The sequence below is a fragment of the Mandrillus leucophaeus genome, unplaced genomic scaffold (genome assembly GCF_000951045.1).
Source record: "Mandrillus leucophaeus isolate KB7577 unplaced genomic scaffold, Mleu.le_1.0 Scaffold10, whole genome shotgun sequence".
NCBI lineage: Eukaryota > Metazoa > Chordata > Mammalia > Primates > Cercopithecidae > Mandrillus > Mandrillus leucophaeus.
The window spans coordinates 628,978-644,344 of NW_012098098.1; the positions used below are offsets into that span (position 1 = coordinate 628,978).

Genomic DNA, 15,367 nt, shown 5'->3' on the forward strand with positions numbered 1-15,367 from the left:
GTGGAAAAATTGTCTTCCACAAAACCAGTGTGTCATGCCACAGAGGTTGGGGACTACTGCCCTACCTCACAGAAAGCGAATGACCCCAAGAAGCCTACAGAAGGGACTTGTCAAACCTTCGATCTCTTTCTCCTTCCCTCCAATATTTGAGCCCCCTGAGGGCAGAGGCTGGCAGCCCTCGGCTCTGGAAGTCCTTCCAGGTCAACAGCTGACCCTGGCCACTTGCCTGGAAGCTTTCTTCCCTGCTCCGAGGGGCCCCTGCTGAGAGTGAGCCCGCCTCCCAGGGTGGCGCAGGCCCCAGTCACCCCCACTATACTGCCTGCAACTCGGATTCTGTTAATCAGTTTGCCCTGCATCTCCCAACACTGACACCCAGAAGAGGCTGAGGCTTGGCAAGCACTCAGGGCAGCTTCTGTGAAGCTACATTACAGGCTGAAATGAGCTCAGTTTTTAATTTGATTTTTTTTCCTGTAACAAGCAAAGTTCACATTACAGATAAATTGCCCGGAAATTCCAATTTAATAAGGCGTATGCATTTTTTAGGCCTAGAAGCATTGAAAACATCTTGCACATTGGTATTTTTACACTGAAAGGTTTATTAAAAAGACAGTTTTGAAAATGTCAGAAATTTACATAGCGTGCCTGGCCAATTGGTCAAAAAGGCTGATTGGACACAAGTGTACAGAAGCCAGGAAGCGGGAGAGCAGGCTGCTCCGTGGTCTTGGCTTTTCTCCCTCCACATCGGGGACGATGGCTCCACCGTTCAGTGTCTCCACCCAGCTCTTAGTTCGCATCACATGGGTGCTCAGCAAATGAGTGTCCCTCTGTCCTCCTCTGTCTGCAGGTGTGGTTCTGAGTAGAAGCAGCAAACTGGACTTCCAGGGCATCTGTGGGGCGGGCATACCTCCTTGAGGTCTCCCATGGGAGGAGGTGCCAAATAAAATGAGCAAACTGCCCGGGTGTGGTGGCTCATGCCTGCAACCCCAGCACTTTGGGAGGCCAAAGTAGGTGGATCGCTTGAGGTCAGGAGTTCGAGACCAGCCTGGCCAACATGATGAAACCCTGCTCTACTAAAAATACAAAATTTAGCCAGGCATGGCAGCAGGTACCTGTAATCCCAGATATTTGGGAGGCTGAGGCAGGAAAATTGCTTGAACCCGGGAGGCAGAGGTTGCAGTGGGTCAAGATCACTGTCACTGCACTCCAGCCTGGGTGACAGAGCAAGACTCCATCTCAAAAAATAGAATAAAATAAGCAAACAGAGGGGAGCAGAAAGGGTCCTGTGAAAACTCAGTTAAATAGCACAGCTCTAGATACTTGATTATTTTTTTAAGGAAGAAAAAGAGTGAGACACTGTCCTGTAAAATCATCGAAGCCCTGGCTTTCCGTGGAAATACGGCACAAGCAGGCCTAACCGTGCTGAGTATTGTTTCTGAGGACTGCCTCCGAGTTCATGTCTCTAAGCATTTCATTGAATACAACTATTTCTTTGAAAAGCAACAAGCAAACATGTTAATCGTACAGCAAAATTATGGCATCGTGAGACAAAAAGGGAATGACAGAGGGAGCATCAAAGAGCATTGCTTGTACACCAAACATGAAAGCCAAATTTATTTAATTCAGTTTTTATTTATTTTCTAAACTGAGCTGAGTAATCAGGGAATAGAATGCGGTTCATTTAAAACTTTCATTATTTCAAATATGTTGAACCACTGCCAATCACTCCTAGATCAACAGGAAACTTGTTACCTGATGAGTTGCCTGGTTTTTTTGTTTTGTTTTGTTTTGCTTTTTCCATCCCCATGATTGTTCCAACTGAAGGAGAAAAGATGTAATAAACCTTTACCAGGCACCCTCTGTGTCCAGGCACTCTACTTGGCCCTGGTGCAGAGCAGACAACCCTGGCGTTGGGCATGAAAAACACTGTGCACCGAGAAGCCCAGCCCCTGGAATCCAGCGTGCTGTGCTACATTCCAGCTCTGCCTCTTCTTAACTGGGCCGCTTTTGACAAGTTGCTAAGCCTCTCTGATTCTTGGTTACCTCAACTTTAAAACAAGGACAATACCCACTTCATCAGATTGTCGTGAATCACAAAAATAAATGTAGTGATGCTCCTAAGGGGTTTAGCACCAAGCTGGGCCCAAGGAAGCATTCTGTGTGTCTAATGACCAACTTTTACCTGTCCTGACACCAAGGAGCTTAGAGTTTGGTGGAGATGGCAGAGCCATCAGGGCCCGTGTTAGGCTACCAAAAGCATTTTTACCAGTGCATGTGCCTCGCACAGACCTACTGAGGGTGATTAATTCTACTGGGAAAGTCACACCGGGTGAACGAGAGGAGATGTATGAGTGGGGTCTTGAAACACAGTAGAAGTTTGCCAGGTGGAAGCATAAATGACTCTTTAAACGAAAGGCTGGCGTTTTTAAAGCAGTTCATTCTCGTGAGTAATTCATCGCTTCTGTTTTCACAAAATAGTGAAAGGATCATTGCAGCAGCAAGGGCGTGTGGAAGCCCGCGTTCGCCTCATCCGTTCTCCCCATCTGTCCCCTGTCACAGTGGCAGCTTCAAAGCATTGTTCCCCGAGGCTCTGCTGAGTCGGATGTTTCTGAAACATTCCGGGGGACAATGTGAGTCACACCAGGGAGGACACACGAGGCCATGACCCCAGTGAGCCACTAACATACCCACAGTCTGACTCTGCAACAGCTCCCCCACAAGTGCCCTGAACGAGACCAAGCCCTTTGTGTCAGCCTCAGTTTGCCCTCACAGCTACCCGACAACACCAGTGGGACTGTCCCCAGGTCACAGAGGAGGAAGCGGAAACACAGAGAAGTAGCTTGCTAAGCTCAAAGTTACAACCCAGGTCCTTTCCTCTCCAAAGTCCATGACTGTAACGGCCATGTGATGATGGCGATGTGAACGGCTCGGCAGAGGCAGCACAGAGGGTGACAGCAGGCCTTGGCACCAGAGAGCCAGCCTCCAAATCCCAACCATGCCCCATACTAACCAATGACCTTGGCAAAGTTCACATATCTCTAGGCCTCTCAGTTCCTCATCTGTAAAAGGGGAGGAATAATATCAACCTCCCAGTGCTGGTTTGCGGGCTAAAGGCGTAGATGCTGGAAGCTCCTGGAGCGGTGCCCAGCCGGTGCAATGTAAGGCTCCATGCTGCTGCAGCTGTGTCACTATCAATATGAAATGCAGGCTGCGCCCCGAGGCTGTTTTAGAAAAGACCAGACCAGACGTCTTCCTGGAAGCATCAGCAGGAGCCTCTCCTGGCGTCCTTCTGCAGTTGGGGGATCTGGTACATCCACTTTGCAGGACAAAAACTTGATTTGATTCTTGGGTCAGTTCGCATGACCCCAACACGAAAAGGACTGATACCAAATCAGAGTGCCTTCGTGTGAATTAAATTTACAACAGCGCTGCATCAGAGCATCTGGCAATGCTGACTGGAAGCCCAAAGACCTCCAGGTGGTTGGTGCTGAGACTCCAGGAGAGGCTAGGAGCACTCAGAGGGGCTCTGGATAGTGGCCAGGCAAGGGTGGTAGGTGAACTGTTGTCTGTCCTGGGGCGCCGTGAGGCTTGTGGTGACTGCACAGATGCCCATTCCCTTTGTCAGCCAACAATTTCTTATTCCCTGGTTCCCCTTCTCAACAACCCAAGTTGACCATCCCTTCCTCAGTGACCACAGCCTCTGCCAGGTAACAATCCCACTGCTGTCCCCAAGATGACCTTTAAGTCATGGACAAGGGCAGTTCTTCTTCTCCTTGGCCACACAGGAGGCAGCCCCCTTGCTTCCACCTACATCTGCATAATCCCGCCTACCACATTTCGATTCAACCTAACTGTATCCTCAGAGGCCACCTTTTCTCAGAATTCAGTATCTTTTTCAAAGTAAGATCCTTCAGATGAAACATACCTGGTGACCACCCACCCTGAGTCACTAAGTTAGCTGGGAAGCAGTTTTGAGTGTGGGTTCAGGGTCGCAGCTCCGAAGTCAGACCACCTGGGCCCACATCCTGACTCTACGACTTGAGTAGCTGTTGGTTTGTGTCTCAGAGTCCTCATCTGTAAGTGGGGATATTATACCTACTATAATAAATCAGTTATGCCACGGTAACAAATTATTGCAGACATGGAGGCTAGAAATTTATTCTCCCACAGTTCTGGAGGCCAGAAGTCCAAAATCAGTCTCACTGAGTCAAAACCAAGGTGTTGGTAGGGCCATGCTCCATCTGGAGGTCTAGGGGAGGATCCTTCCTGCCACTCCCCACTTCTGGTGGCTGCAGCATTCCTTGGTTTGTGGCCGCATCACTCCAATCTCTGCCTCCGCAGTCATGTGGTCTTCTCCTTTTCTGTGTCTCACATCTCCCTCTGAGGACACTTGTAATTGCACTTAGCACCCCCCAAACACCCCCCAGATAACCCAAAACAATCTCATCTCAAAATCCTTAGCTCTGCAAAGTCTTTGCTTTGTAAGGTAACATTCCCAAGTTCCAGGATTAGGAGGTAGATATCTTTTTCCCTGTGAAGAGTTGAAAGTCATTTGCTCCAAGCCCTTCAGTTGGAGATTTTTCAATCCTGTTGGTTAAATCAGGTTTTAAACATCCTTAGACCCAAACTTGGCCATACAAGGCAGAGAAAATCAACCTCATGCATCTTTACCAAACCAAGGAGCTATCAGTTCCCATGTCTCTTCCTGGGGATATACTTCAAAGATCAGTAGGAAATGGCAGAAAAGCGCCAACAGCATCTTTCTGGCTTAGGTCTGCAAGTGGCACGTTATCCAAGCCACCCAATTCAAAGAAAGCTGAATCATGCCCAATTTGAGTCTCCCTGATAGATAAGACTATTATTTCTTACTCTGTGCATCTCTGTATTGTTTAAACTTCAAAAGAGCAGCCTCAAAACAAGTAACATTTTTAAATCTTGGATGGTTTCCCATTATCCAAAGTCCAAACCCGTTAAAACAGTAGTTCAGGCTCTCTACAATCTTGTCTAATCTGTTTCTCAAAACTCATTAACTTTTAGTTCCCTTAAAGAAGCTGTTTCAAACACAACCCTCTACTTTCTAGTCCCTAAATATTCATTTACCCAGCAAATATTTATTGAGTGTCGCGTATGTGCTAAGCAGTGTTCAAGCAGCTGGTGTCACAGCAGTGAACAAATTTCTTGCCCGCATGTAACCTACATCGTAATGAATGTCTCTGTTCCATCTGTAATATAGTTTGGCTGTGTCCCCACCCAAATCTCATCTTGCATTCCCACATATTATGGGAGGGACCCTGTGGGAGGTAATCGAATTGTAGGGGCAGGTCTTTCCCATGCTGTTCTCATGATAGTGAATAAGTCCCAGGAGATGTGATGGTTTTATAAGGGGAAACGCATTTTGCTTGGTTTCATTCTCTCTCATCTGCCACCATGTAAGATGTGCCTTTCACCTTCCACTATGATTGTAAGGCCTCCTCAGCCACATGGAACTGTGAGTCTATTAAAACTCTTTCTCTTGTAAATCACCCAGTCTTTAGTATGTCTTTATCGCAGTGTGAAGATGGACTGATACAATTTGTTAAGTCATATTCTCTTTTCCTGGTTTTTCTGTCCTCTCCATCTCTGATGACATACTATCTATTCCTCCTGTCTTGGTTAGGATGCAGCATTCCTTGTGAGGTACCCAATATTGCCCTGGATCAGAGGTAGTGAGTTCTTCTCCAAGCATTGATGTGCCTTGCTTGTACCTTCACAACAGCAATTTTCCCACTAATCCACAGACAAGATGTATCCCAGGAGTGAAAGACACAAGACTGGACCTGGACTCAGGATTTGGACTGTGAACTCTGCTTTGCCTCTGTGAGAGCTGGGCAGATTGCAACAGCATCTTCTTCCTAGGAGTGTCAAGAGGAATAAAGGAGGCACACACACAAAGTGCTTAACACAAAGCAAACCCAGAGTCAGTGGCCTCATGACTTTGTGAATGAGCAACTGTAACAGAAATGATGGTTTTGGGTTCATAGGAGCTCATGCCCTGCACTCTGTAAATGTTTCTTGAATCTGCTTTGAATGCAGAGTGTGACATTGTTGGGATTTGTTTTCAGGTATTCTGTTTACAAGGACCCAGCAGGTTGGCTGAATATTAACCCCATCAATGGGACTGTTGACACCACAGCTGTGCTGGACCGTGAGTCCCCATTTGTCGACAACAGCGTGTACACTGCTCTCTTCCTGGCAATTGACAGTGGTGAGTACTTGACAAAGACCATCAAGAGTATACTTTTCTACTACAAATATACTTTTACCTTTTTAAATTTCTTCTGATACACCCAGGGGTGTTCTTGGGAAGAATATAAGTGTGTGGGAACAGCGAAGTAAATGTTTAAATATACACATATTGAGTTCAGTAATATCTCCACGTCCCAGAGTCCTCGGATCTTTTTGGAAAGCAAGTAATGTCTGGTGAGAGGTCAGAGCAGTGAACTCACCCTGTCCCATCTTGGGCAAGCGTGGAGGTTAGAAAGCCACGCTGATGTGCTTTGTCTTGGTGTCATGCTCTCATTTGCAAAGAGGCTCTTGGACTTAATGCAAGTTGAAAGAAAGTCCCAGAGGACATCACTGACCCTGACAATTGAATTGTTCCCTTTGCTTTTATCCTATTATGATGCGCTGCCAAGGAAAGGCAGCAGGTACAATTAGTTAGTGGCTGCACAACCACAAAGCAATTGCTATTCGTTCAAAAGATGATAATGCACTATCCGTATGCCAGTCCCTGATTAGGTGCTGGGGGCACAGCAGTAAACAAAACAATAGCTGTCCTCATGGAGCTGACGTGCAGAAAGAAGGCAAAGTTCAAAGTGCCATGATTGTTCTTTGCTCTTTTGAGATCAGATTGCTGAGCAGAAGGGCAGAAGAAGGGCAACCTCTTCGGAGACTGCATGGTAATCTAGGCAAGATGGTGGCCTGGACCAGAGACTAGGAGGGGATGATAAAAAGAGAGGTCGTATATATTTTGAATGCAGAGCTGACAGGATTTGCCATTAACTGAGATGAGGGCATTTCAGTTGGTCTGGGGACATGTTAAGCTACAATATGTATTGTGTCAATCACACAAGAAGTTTTGTTCTCCCTATTATTCCTAAAAGCCAGCTGTTTATGGCTAAAGACTCATTTTTCAGTCCTTCCATATCAAGATGAATATTTATAGGTGCCCATTGTTATACTCAACAAGGGTGAACTAAGAGTTCTCAGTCCTGGTCCTCATCTGCCGGCTACTCACACAAACCATTAGGAGACAAGTCTAAGAAGTGAGCAATCCATGTGGCATACAATAGGTGGAGAGTGCTTCACAATAAAGGCAAGCCTTGAGCTTAGCCTTGAAAAATGGGTAGGATTTGGATGAGTGTCATTACCCAGGAATCTAAGACAGAGGAATCAAAACTAGAAGGCAGCACAGCACAGAGGTGAGAAAAGGAAAAAATAACTGTTGTGTCCGCTCTAAGTGCATATGTAGGAATCTGTTTGGATGTATGTGAAAAAGTCACATCTTCAAAGCCAGATGATTCATTTGATAGAACAGGCAACCAGAAGACCCTGTAACTTCTTGAGAAGGAAACTGACATGATGAAATATCAGGTAGACAATGTTCAGCAACTGAGAGCTGGACCAGATCTTGTGCTTGCTCCTGGAGACTCATGGATGAATAATACGTGGTCCTTGTGTTCAGAGGGCTCATGAGTTATTTGGAAGATTAGTCAAGTACACAGAAGATCACAGTAGCGTGTCCTAACTGTTCTGATGGAGCTAAGCTGAGAGAAGCCCCTGTCCAGCCGGGGAGGGTAGTCATGGAGAGCTGCCTGAGAGAGGGGACATCTCACCTGCGTGATGAAGGATATGTTGATTAAATGTAGGGCATGCTAGTCCTGGTGTTAAGAGTTAGTTGGCAGCTTCTGATTGGTTAGCCTTAAATTTCATTTTTCTTTAATACAGGCATTTATAAGAAATAGCTCATGTTGGCCAGGCACAGTGGCTCATGCCTGTAGTCCCAGAATTTTGGGAGGCTGAGGTGGGTGAATCACAAGGTCAGAAGTTTGAGACCAGCCTGGCCAATATGGTGAAACCTTGTCTCTACTAAAAATACAAAAATTAGCTGGGTGTGGTGGCACACCCCTGTAATCCCAGCTACTCGGGAGGCTGAGACAGAAGAATCGCTTGAACCTGGGAGGCAGAGGTTGCAGTGAGCTGAGATTGTGCCACTGCACTCCAGCTGGGGCGACAGAGTGAGACTGTCTCAAAAAAAAAGAAAAGAAAAAAAAAAAGAAATCGCTCATGTTCAGTTTTGCTTGTGTTTGCAGATCAAGCAAGGTTAAGGTGACTTATGAAACCTAACTGGCTTTTTCTGCCCAGTGATTCTTCAGGCCTAATTTCCATTTTAATTTACTTTAACAATTGTTATGACTGAACTGTGTCCTCTCAATGTTGATATATTGGGGTCCTAATCCCTGGTTCCATAGCATGTACCTTATTTGGAAGCAGGCTTGTTGCAGATGTGGTTAGTTAAGATAAGGTCATGCTGGAGTAAGGTGGGCCCTGATCCAACATGATTGATGTCTTCATCAAAGGGGGAATTTGAACACAGACATGCACACAGGGAGAACACCACATAAAATGAAGACGGAGATCAGGGTGATGCTTCTGCAAGTCAAGGAGTTCCAAAGATTCCCTGCAAACTTCCAGCAGCTGGGGGAGGGGCTGGAAGAAGAGCCTTCCTCACATACCTCAGCAGGAACCAAACCTGCGGATGCCTCAGTCTTGGACTTCAGGCCTCCAGAACTGTAAGACAATAGATTTCTGCTGTGTAAGCCACTCCTTTGTGGCACTTTGTTATGGCAGCTCTAGCAAAGTAATGTAAGATTTAAAGGAGTCATTACCTATAAAGCATTTGGAACAATACCTTGCATGTAGCAAGGGCTCAATAAAACTTAACTATTTTTTTTTTAAAAGGTAAGGCATTCTAGAAGAATAAATATGTGAGAAGTTGGGAAGTCGGTCAGCATTAGTGGAAGCTAGCATGGCAGGTTCTTTGTGTGCAAAGATAAGGGCAGAGAAGTGTGTGGATACCGGACTGTTCTAAAGTTGGAACTGGGTCTTGTGCTCAATGCCCAGCACCTGCCATTGTGCCTGACTTAGAGCAGGCACTCACACGCCTGTAGAATAAATCATGAAATCAATCATGAAATGCTCCACACGCTATGCCAAGGACTTTGGCCTTGACAGTATCACTCACTTGCCCCCAGAATAAACATTGTGTTTCACAAAGATACATCCCAGCCAGGCACAGTGGCTCACACCTGCAATCTCAGCAATTTGGGAGGCTGAAGTGGGCAGATCGCTTGAGGCCAGGAGTTCAAGACCAGCCTGCCCAACATGGCAAAACCCCATCTCTACTAAAAAAAATATATATACCTCCCACACACACACAAAAAAGAAAGATACATCCTATAGCAGCATAGAAAATGGATGCGATGATGGCAAGATGTGAGGAGGGAGGTATTAGGCAGCTGCGGCAGAAATACAGGTAAGAGAAGAGAGAAGACCAAGCCAAGATAGTGAGGTTAGTTCGGGAAAAGTCAGCCTGCAGTGGGGAAATGTGTTAGAAGCCATAGCAGGTATCTTAGTTGATGGGGTCGGAGTCTGCACAAGCATAACATGAATGGACCAGAGAGGAAGAACCTAGATAACATCTGAAAGTAAGAAACAAATCTTTGTCGAGAGTTTATACTAAACATGAACCAGAGAAATGCAATATTCAGGTTTCTGGTCCAGAAATCAGGAATGATGATTTCAGCAACATAAACAGGGGATGAGTTTCAGAGGATTGGTCCTTCCTGTTTTGGGGGTGGGTGTTGAGATTATGTCCCAGAATAAGCTGGTAAGATAGAAATGGGATAAGGAGAGATTTTGCTTAGGGAGTTGCCCATACAAAAGAGATAGGACTTATGAGAACAGAAAAGCTTTCCAGAAGGAAGAGGTCTAGACAGAATACCAAGTACATACTCTGGGATGAAAATAATCCAAGAATGTTTAAGATGCTGTGTGAAATGAAAAGTATCCATTACTGGTCAGCTAAAGTAACAATGGCAGGGTTCTGTACTCTGTAGAAGTATCTGTATATGTAGAGAAATTTCTCAGCAAAGAATGTGATGAAGTATGGATGAAATATAGCACAGTATGGCTGGCATTTCTTTGTGAAATTTTTCGTGCAATTATAAATCCAAAGAAACTAGAAATGCAGTATACTTGAATTGTTACCAGAAGCAAGAGCCTTCTTTACAGGTATGCAGTAATCAATTAAGTGACACTATGTGTGTAAATACTTTGCCCCTGGTTATTAAGAAGAACAAAACCAAAATTTGCAGATTAGGAAACAGACATCGAATGTAGTTGACTTTCTAAAAATCGTACTGTTGGGATAGCATTTTTCTACCTTTAGTTTCTTGCATTTTTAACATTCTTTAAAATTTCTGTGTGGAAGCAGCAATCTGGTCTAAACTTCTGCCATATCACTTACTAGCTATCTGATTTTGAAGAAATAATGTACAATGTAGTCAGGACCTAACGATACCTTACAGCGGTTTCTCATCTATGAGACTCTTTGAGTCTCAGCTATGTTTTCTCAACATTCAGCATACACCTGTATGAATTGTCTGGCTGTGTAACTGGGAAAGCTTCTTATAGACTGTGAGTCTCATTTTCTACATATACAAAATGAAGAAGATAATTCCTACTGATAGCGTTGTTGTGAGAAATGAGTGAAGTGCTGTACCCTCTAGATTCTCCATCAAAAGCCATATTAAATGTTCACTACATATTAATCCCACCCCAGTGGGGGTTCCAGAAAGGAAAGAGTAGAGCCAGGAATGATCCTTCTATGACCCAAGAAAAATACAGCTTGAAATCTACTTGTTGTCTAACTCTGTTAACACTAATATCAGACAAGGAAATTTAAAATCTAGTGCCACAGATGTTTCCAGAGAGCTAAAATGTCCCCAAAGATGTAATGGTAAATAGAAACCAGGTTGACATTAATATACAAAACCATCGTTAGGAATAATAATCCTGAACAAGACCCAAAGGACTTACAGCAAAAAGAACATAAATTCAAAAGACCTTATAAATCAGAGCAACTTTTGTTTAAAAGCTCCTTTTTGCCTCACCGAAAACTTACCTCTAAGTATTATGTTTAACCAGGAAAAACCAACAGTATCTATTAGATCAGAGTTAGTAGGCCAAGCACGGTGGCTTACACCTGTAAGCCTAGCACTTTCGGAGGCTGAGGTTGGCAGATTGCCTGAGTCTAGGTGTTCAAGACCATCCTGGGCAACATGGCAAAACTCCATCCCCAAAAAGAATGCAAAAATTAGTCAGTCACAGTGGCACATGCCTGTAGTCCCAGCTACTCAAGAGGCTGAGGAAAGAGGATCACCTGAGCCCAGGGAGGTCAAAGCTTAAGGCTGCAGTGAGCCAAGATCACAGCACTGCACTCTAGCCTGGGCAACAGAATGAGACCCTGTCTCCAAAAAAAAAGAAAAAAAAGTAAATAGTGCTAATTGATGTCTCAACTTTATCCAAAGTGAGCATTTGTTTTTATTAGCTTTTTAGAAATTTAATTTATTTGATGGAATGAAAGAATAAGAATTTTTGGCATATAACACTAAGAAAGCTAAACCAAAATAAATTGATTTCTCCAAACAAAGAGTAACTCGGGAATTAATGCCAAAACATGTTGATAAAATATATGGCTTCAGGAACTTCCATGTAGGATATAGTAAGGAAATATCTCCACTGTAAAACTAGAAAAATCTAGATAAATTTAAAAAATCAGATAATATAAAAAATCATAATTGTAAAGGAATCAGGGAGCTGCAGAAGCAGTGAAACCTAGATAAACTAAAATACCAAAGAGAGAAAAATTATTTCACAAAGAAAACCTTTTTTTGTTCTGGGGGCGTTGTCTGATTCTAGGTAAGTCAGGCTTGGCCCCTGCAGAGAGCCTAAGATGGAGGAAAACAAATTAGAAATGGGTGACAGAATCACAAGGAGCTTTCATGACAAACTGGAAACTTTAGGGGTTTTAAACACAAAGCTGCTTTTCCTCTGTGGACAAATGCTGTAAAGGACAGAGTGAAATATCCTTGGGTCTCACAGGAAAGAGAGACCTACCAAAGGAAGCAAGCTCTCCTCAAATATATAGCCATTCTCTCATTTGAGGTATTTGCCAGATTTCGAAGGTACAAGGGGTTAAAGGATGGGGTGTGGGATGGCTGGAGAGTTAGGATGGTAACCACTGAAGGGAAGAATTGGATTTCCTGGAGCCTTTCAGGCTGAGATACTCTAGACTTTCAATCAAAATCCCAGTCAGACCATACTCAGCAACAGGGGTAAGCCAGAAGCTGACTCAGTCTTGTTCATCTTGCAGCCCAGTCTGACCCTTACTAAGTTGATGAAGCAAGTCCCCATCTGATACGGTTTGGCTCTGTGTCACCACCCAGATCTCATCTTGAATTGCAGTTCCCACAATCCACAGGTGTTGTGGGAGGGACCCAGTGATAGATAATTGAATCATAGGGACAGTTTCCCCCATACTGTTCTCGTGGTAGTGAATAAGTCTTACAAGATCTGACAGTTTTAGCAGGGGTCTCCGCTTTTGCGTCTTCCTCATTCTCTCTTTGCCTGCTGCCATCCCTGTAAGATGGGACTTGCTCCTCCTTTCCTTCCACCATGATTTTGAGGTTTCCCCAGCCATGTGGAACTGTACGTTCAATTGAACCTCATTTTTTCTTTTTCGTAAGTTGCCCAGTCTCCAGTATGTCTTTATCAGCAGCATGAAAATGGACTAATACCTCACCCTATCTGGCAAATACAAGAGAGGAAAAAACTCATAGCAGAATATGTCATAGGAAGCCTCTCCAATCTTTTATTAATAATGCCCAATTTACAGTTTTAAAAAATTACTTGACCTGTAAAAAACAAGAATGTGTAAGTGATGACCGAGAGAAAAATCAGACTACAGAGGATCCAGATATTTGAATTAGCACACAAGAGCATTAAAATAAATATGATTAGTATGTTCAAGGAGCTACAGTAAAAGAGAGATTCAAGCAGGGAGAATTATACAAGAGAGTTGAAATCTTTAAGAAGGAATCAGATAGATATTCTGGAACTGAAATACATATCATCATGTTAAAAACTCATTAAGTAGACTTAAAGGCAGAACATGGGTTTTTTGACCTAGAATATGAATCTATAGGAAACATTGCAAGGGAAGCACAATGAGGATGAAGAATGGGAAAAAATCTGGGAAAAGACTTGTGTGTGAAATTGGAGTTACAGAAGGATAGGAGAGTGATAATGGAGCGGAAAAAAAATATTTGAAGACGTAATGTGTGGGAATTTTCCAAAATTGATGAAAGACATTCTCCTTATTAATTCGAAAAGTTTAGCAAACCACAAGCTGGATAAATTTGAAGAAAAACACACCTCAGGATACTATAGCCAAACTAATGAAAACCAATATCAAAGAGAAAATGTTAAAAAATAGCCTGAGAATAAAAGAGGTATTTACCTACACATGAGCAACAATATGACTTATGGCTGACTTCTAAATAGAAGTAATGGAATGTGGAAGGCAATGGAATGACATTTCTCTGAGCACTTTAAAGATACCTACCAACCTAGAATTCTATAGTCCTCAAAATTTTCCCTTCAAAATCAAGGTGAATTAAAGACTTCTGGGGCAAAAAAAAAAAAAAAAAAGGAATCGTGTTGCAAGCAGGTTTATGCTTTTTACTGAAGAGAATATTTCAGGCAGAGGGAAAATGATACCAGAGAGGCATAGAAACACAAGAAACATAAAAATAGAAAGTTAAATATGTATAAAGTAAAAAAGTAAATAAAGTAAAATTATAAGGACATAAGCAGTTAAAAATATTTATAGAATTAAAATGCATAGCAGCAATAACAGAAAAAGTGAGACACTATAAATGTAGTTAAAACAGTTTCTGCAGCATTGGAGATGTAGTTAAAGCAATACTTTGTATTAGATTGTAATAAGTCAAGTATCAATATTGTATAATCCTTAGGGTAATTACTAAAAGAATATAAAAAGCAAGTAAAACTAACAAATTAATAGAAGGAAATATATTTGACTAATCCAGAACAAGACAAGAGAGGAGGGGGAAACAACATTAAAAGATGGCCAAATAAAACAAAAAAGTGATACAGTAAGTATTAACCTAATTATACCATAGTCAAATGTAAAATGTAAACTAAATGTTTTTTAGTTTAGACTAATATTTCAAGTAAGATTATCAGACTATTTTTAAAAATCAGCAAACTAGATGCTGCATACAACAGACACACTTTAAATAAAAGAACAAAGAAGGATGGAAATAAAAGAAAAATATACCTTGGTAATACAGTCTCACCTAAAAACACATGAAAATATATTTTAAAACAAGCTTGTCCAACCCACGGCCTGTGGGCTATATGTGGCCCAGGATGGCTTTGAATGTGGCCCAATACCAATTCATAAACTTTCTTTAAACATTATGAAATTTTGTGGTGCTTTTTATTTTTTAGCTCTTCAGCTATTATTAGTGTTAGTGTATTTTATGTGTGGCCCAAGACATTTCTTCTTCCAGTGTGGCCCAGGGAAGCCAAAAAGATTGGACACCCCTGTTTAAAACAAGAAACATGACAAGAGGTAAAGAGGCCATTTCATAATGATAAAAGGAGCAATCAAAAAGAAAGACATCACAATCCTAAATCTGTATGCACTGGACAGTGCAGGTTCAAAATATACAGGGCAGAGAAAACTAAAAAGAGAAGTAGACAAATCTGCAATCACTGTGGGAGTCTTTAAAACATCGCTCATATTAGCTTCAAGAAAAAACAACAAGGAGTAAAGATGTAAAAGATTTGAATAAAATATTAACATATTTCATCGACTAACATATATACAGTTCTGAACTCTACAACTGAGTCGATTCTTTTCAAATTCACAAGGAAAATTACCTAAATTGGTTGCATGCAGAGCCATATAGAAAAGTCTAACAAATGTTTTTAACTGCAATTATTTATAGTATATCCTCCAATCACAATGGAATTAAGCTAAACATTAGTAGCAAAATATAACCAGAAACACCCTGACTGAACATAAAGCAGTACACTTCCAAATAACTCATAATCAAAAACAAAAATAGAAATATGAAATGTCAACACTTGTGGGATGCACTAAACCAGTGCCCAGAAGAAAATTACAGAAAATAGAAAACAAATATACGAGACAAAATCAACAAATCCAGGCTGTGCA

The 15,367-nt window shown here is 42.4% G+C and overlaps 1 protein-coding gene across 1 annotated transcript in view; it reads left to right on the forward strand.

Annotated features, from left to right (window-relative positions):
* The window catches only part of CDH13 (cadherin 13), a 643,409-nt gene that overhangs the window by 568,029 nt on the left and 60,013 nt on the right, over positions 1-15,367 (forward strand). Inside the window, exon 7 of the mRNA XM_011970562.1 lies at positions 6,099-6,241. Within this exon, the coding sequence (XP_011825952.1) occupies positions 6,099-6,241 (143 nt within the window). The remainder of the gene's footprint in view (positions 1-6,098; positions 6,242-15,367) is intronic.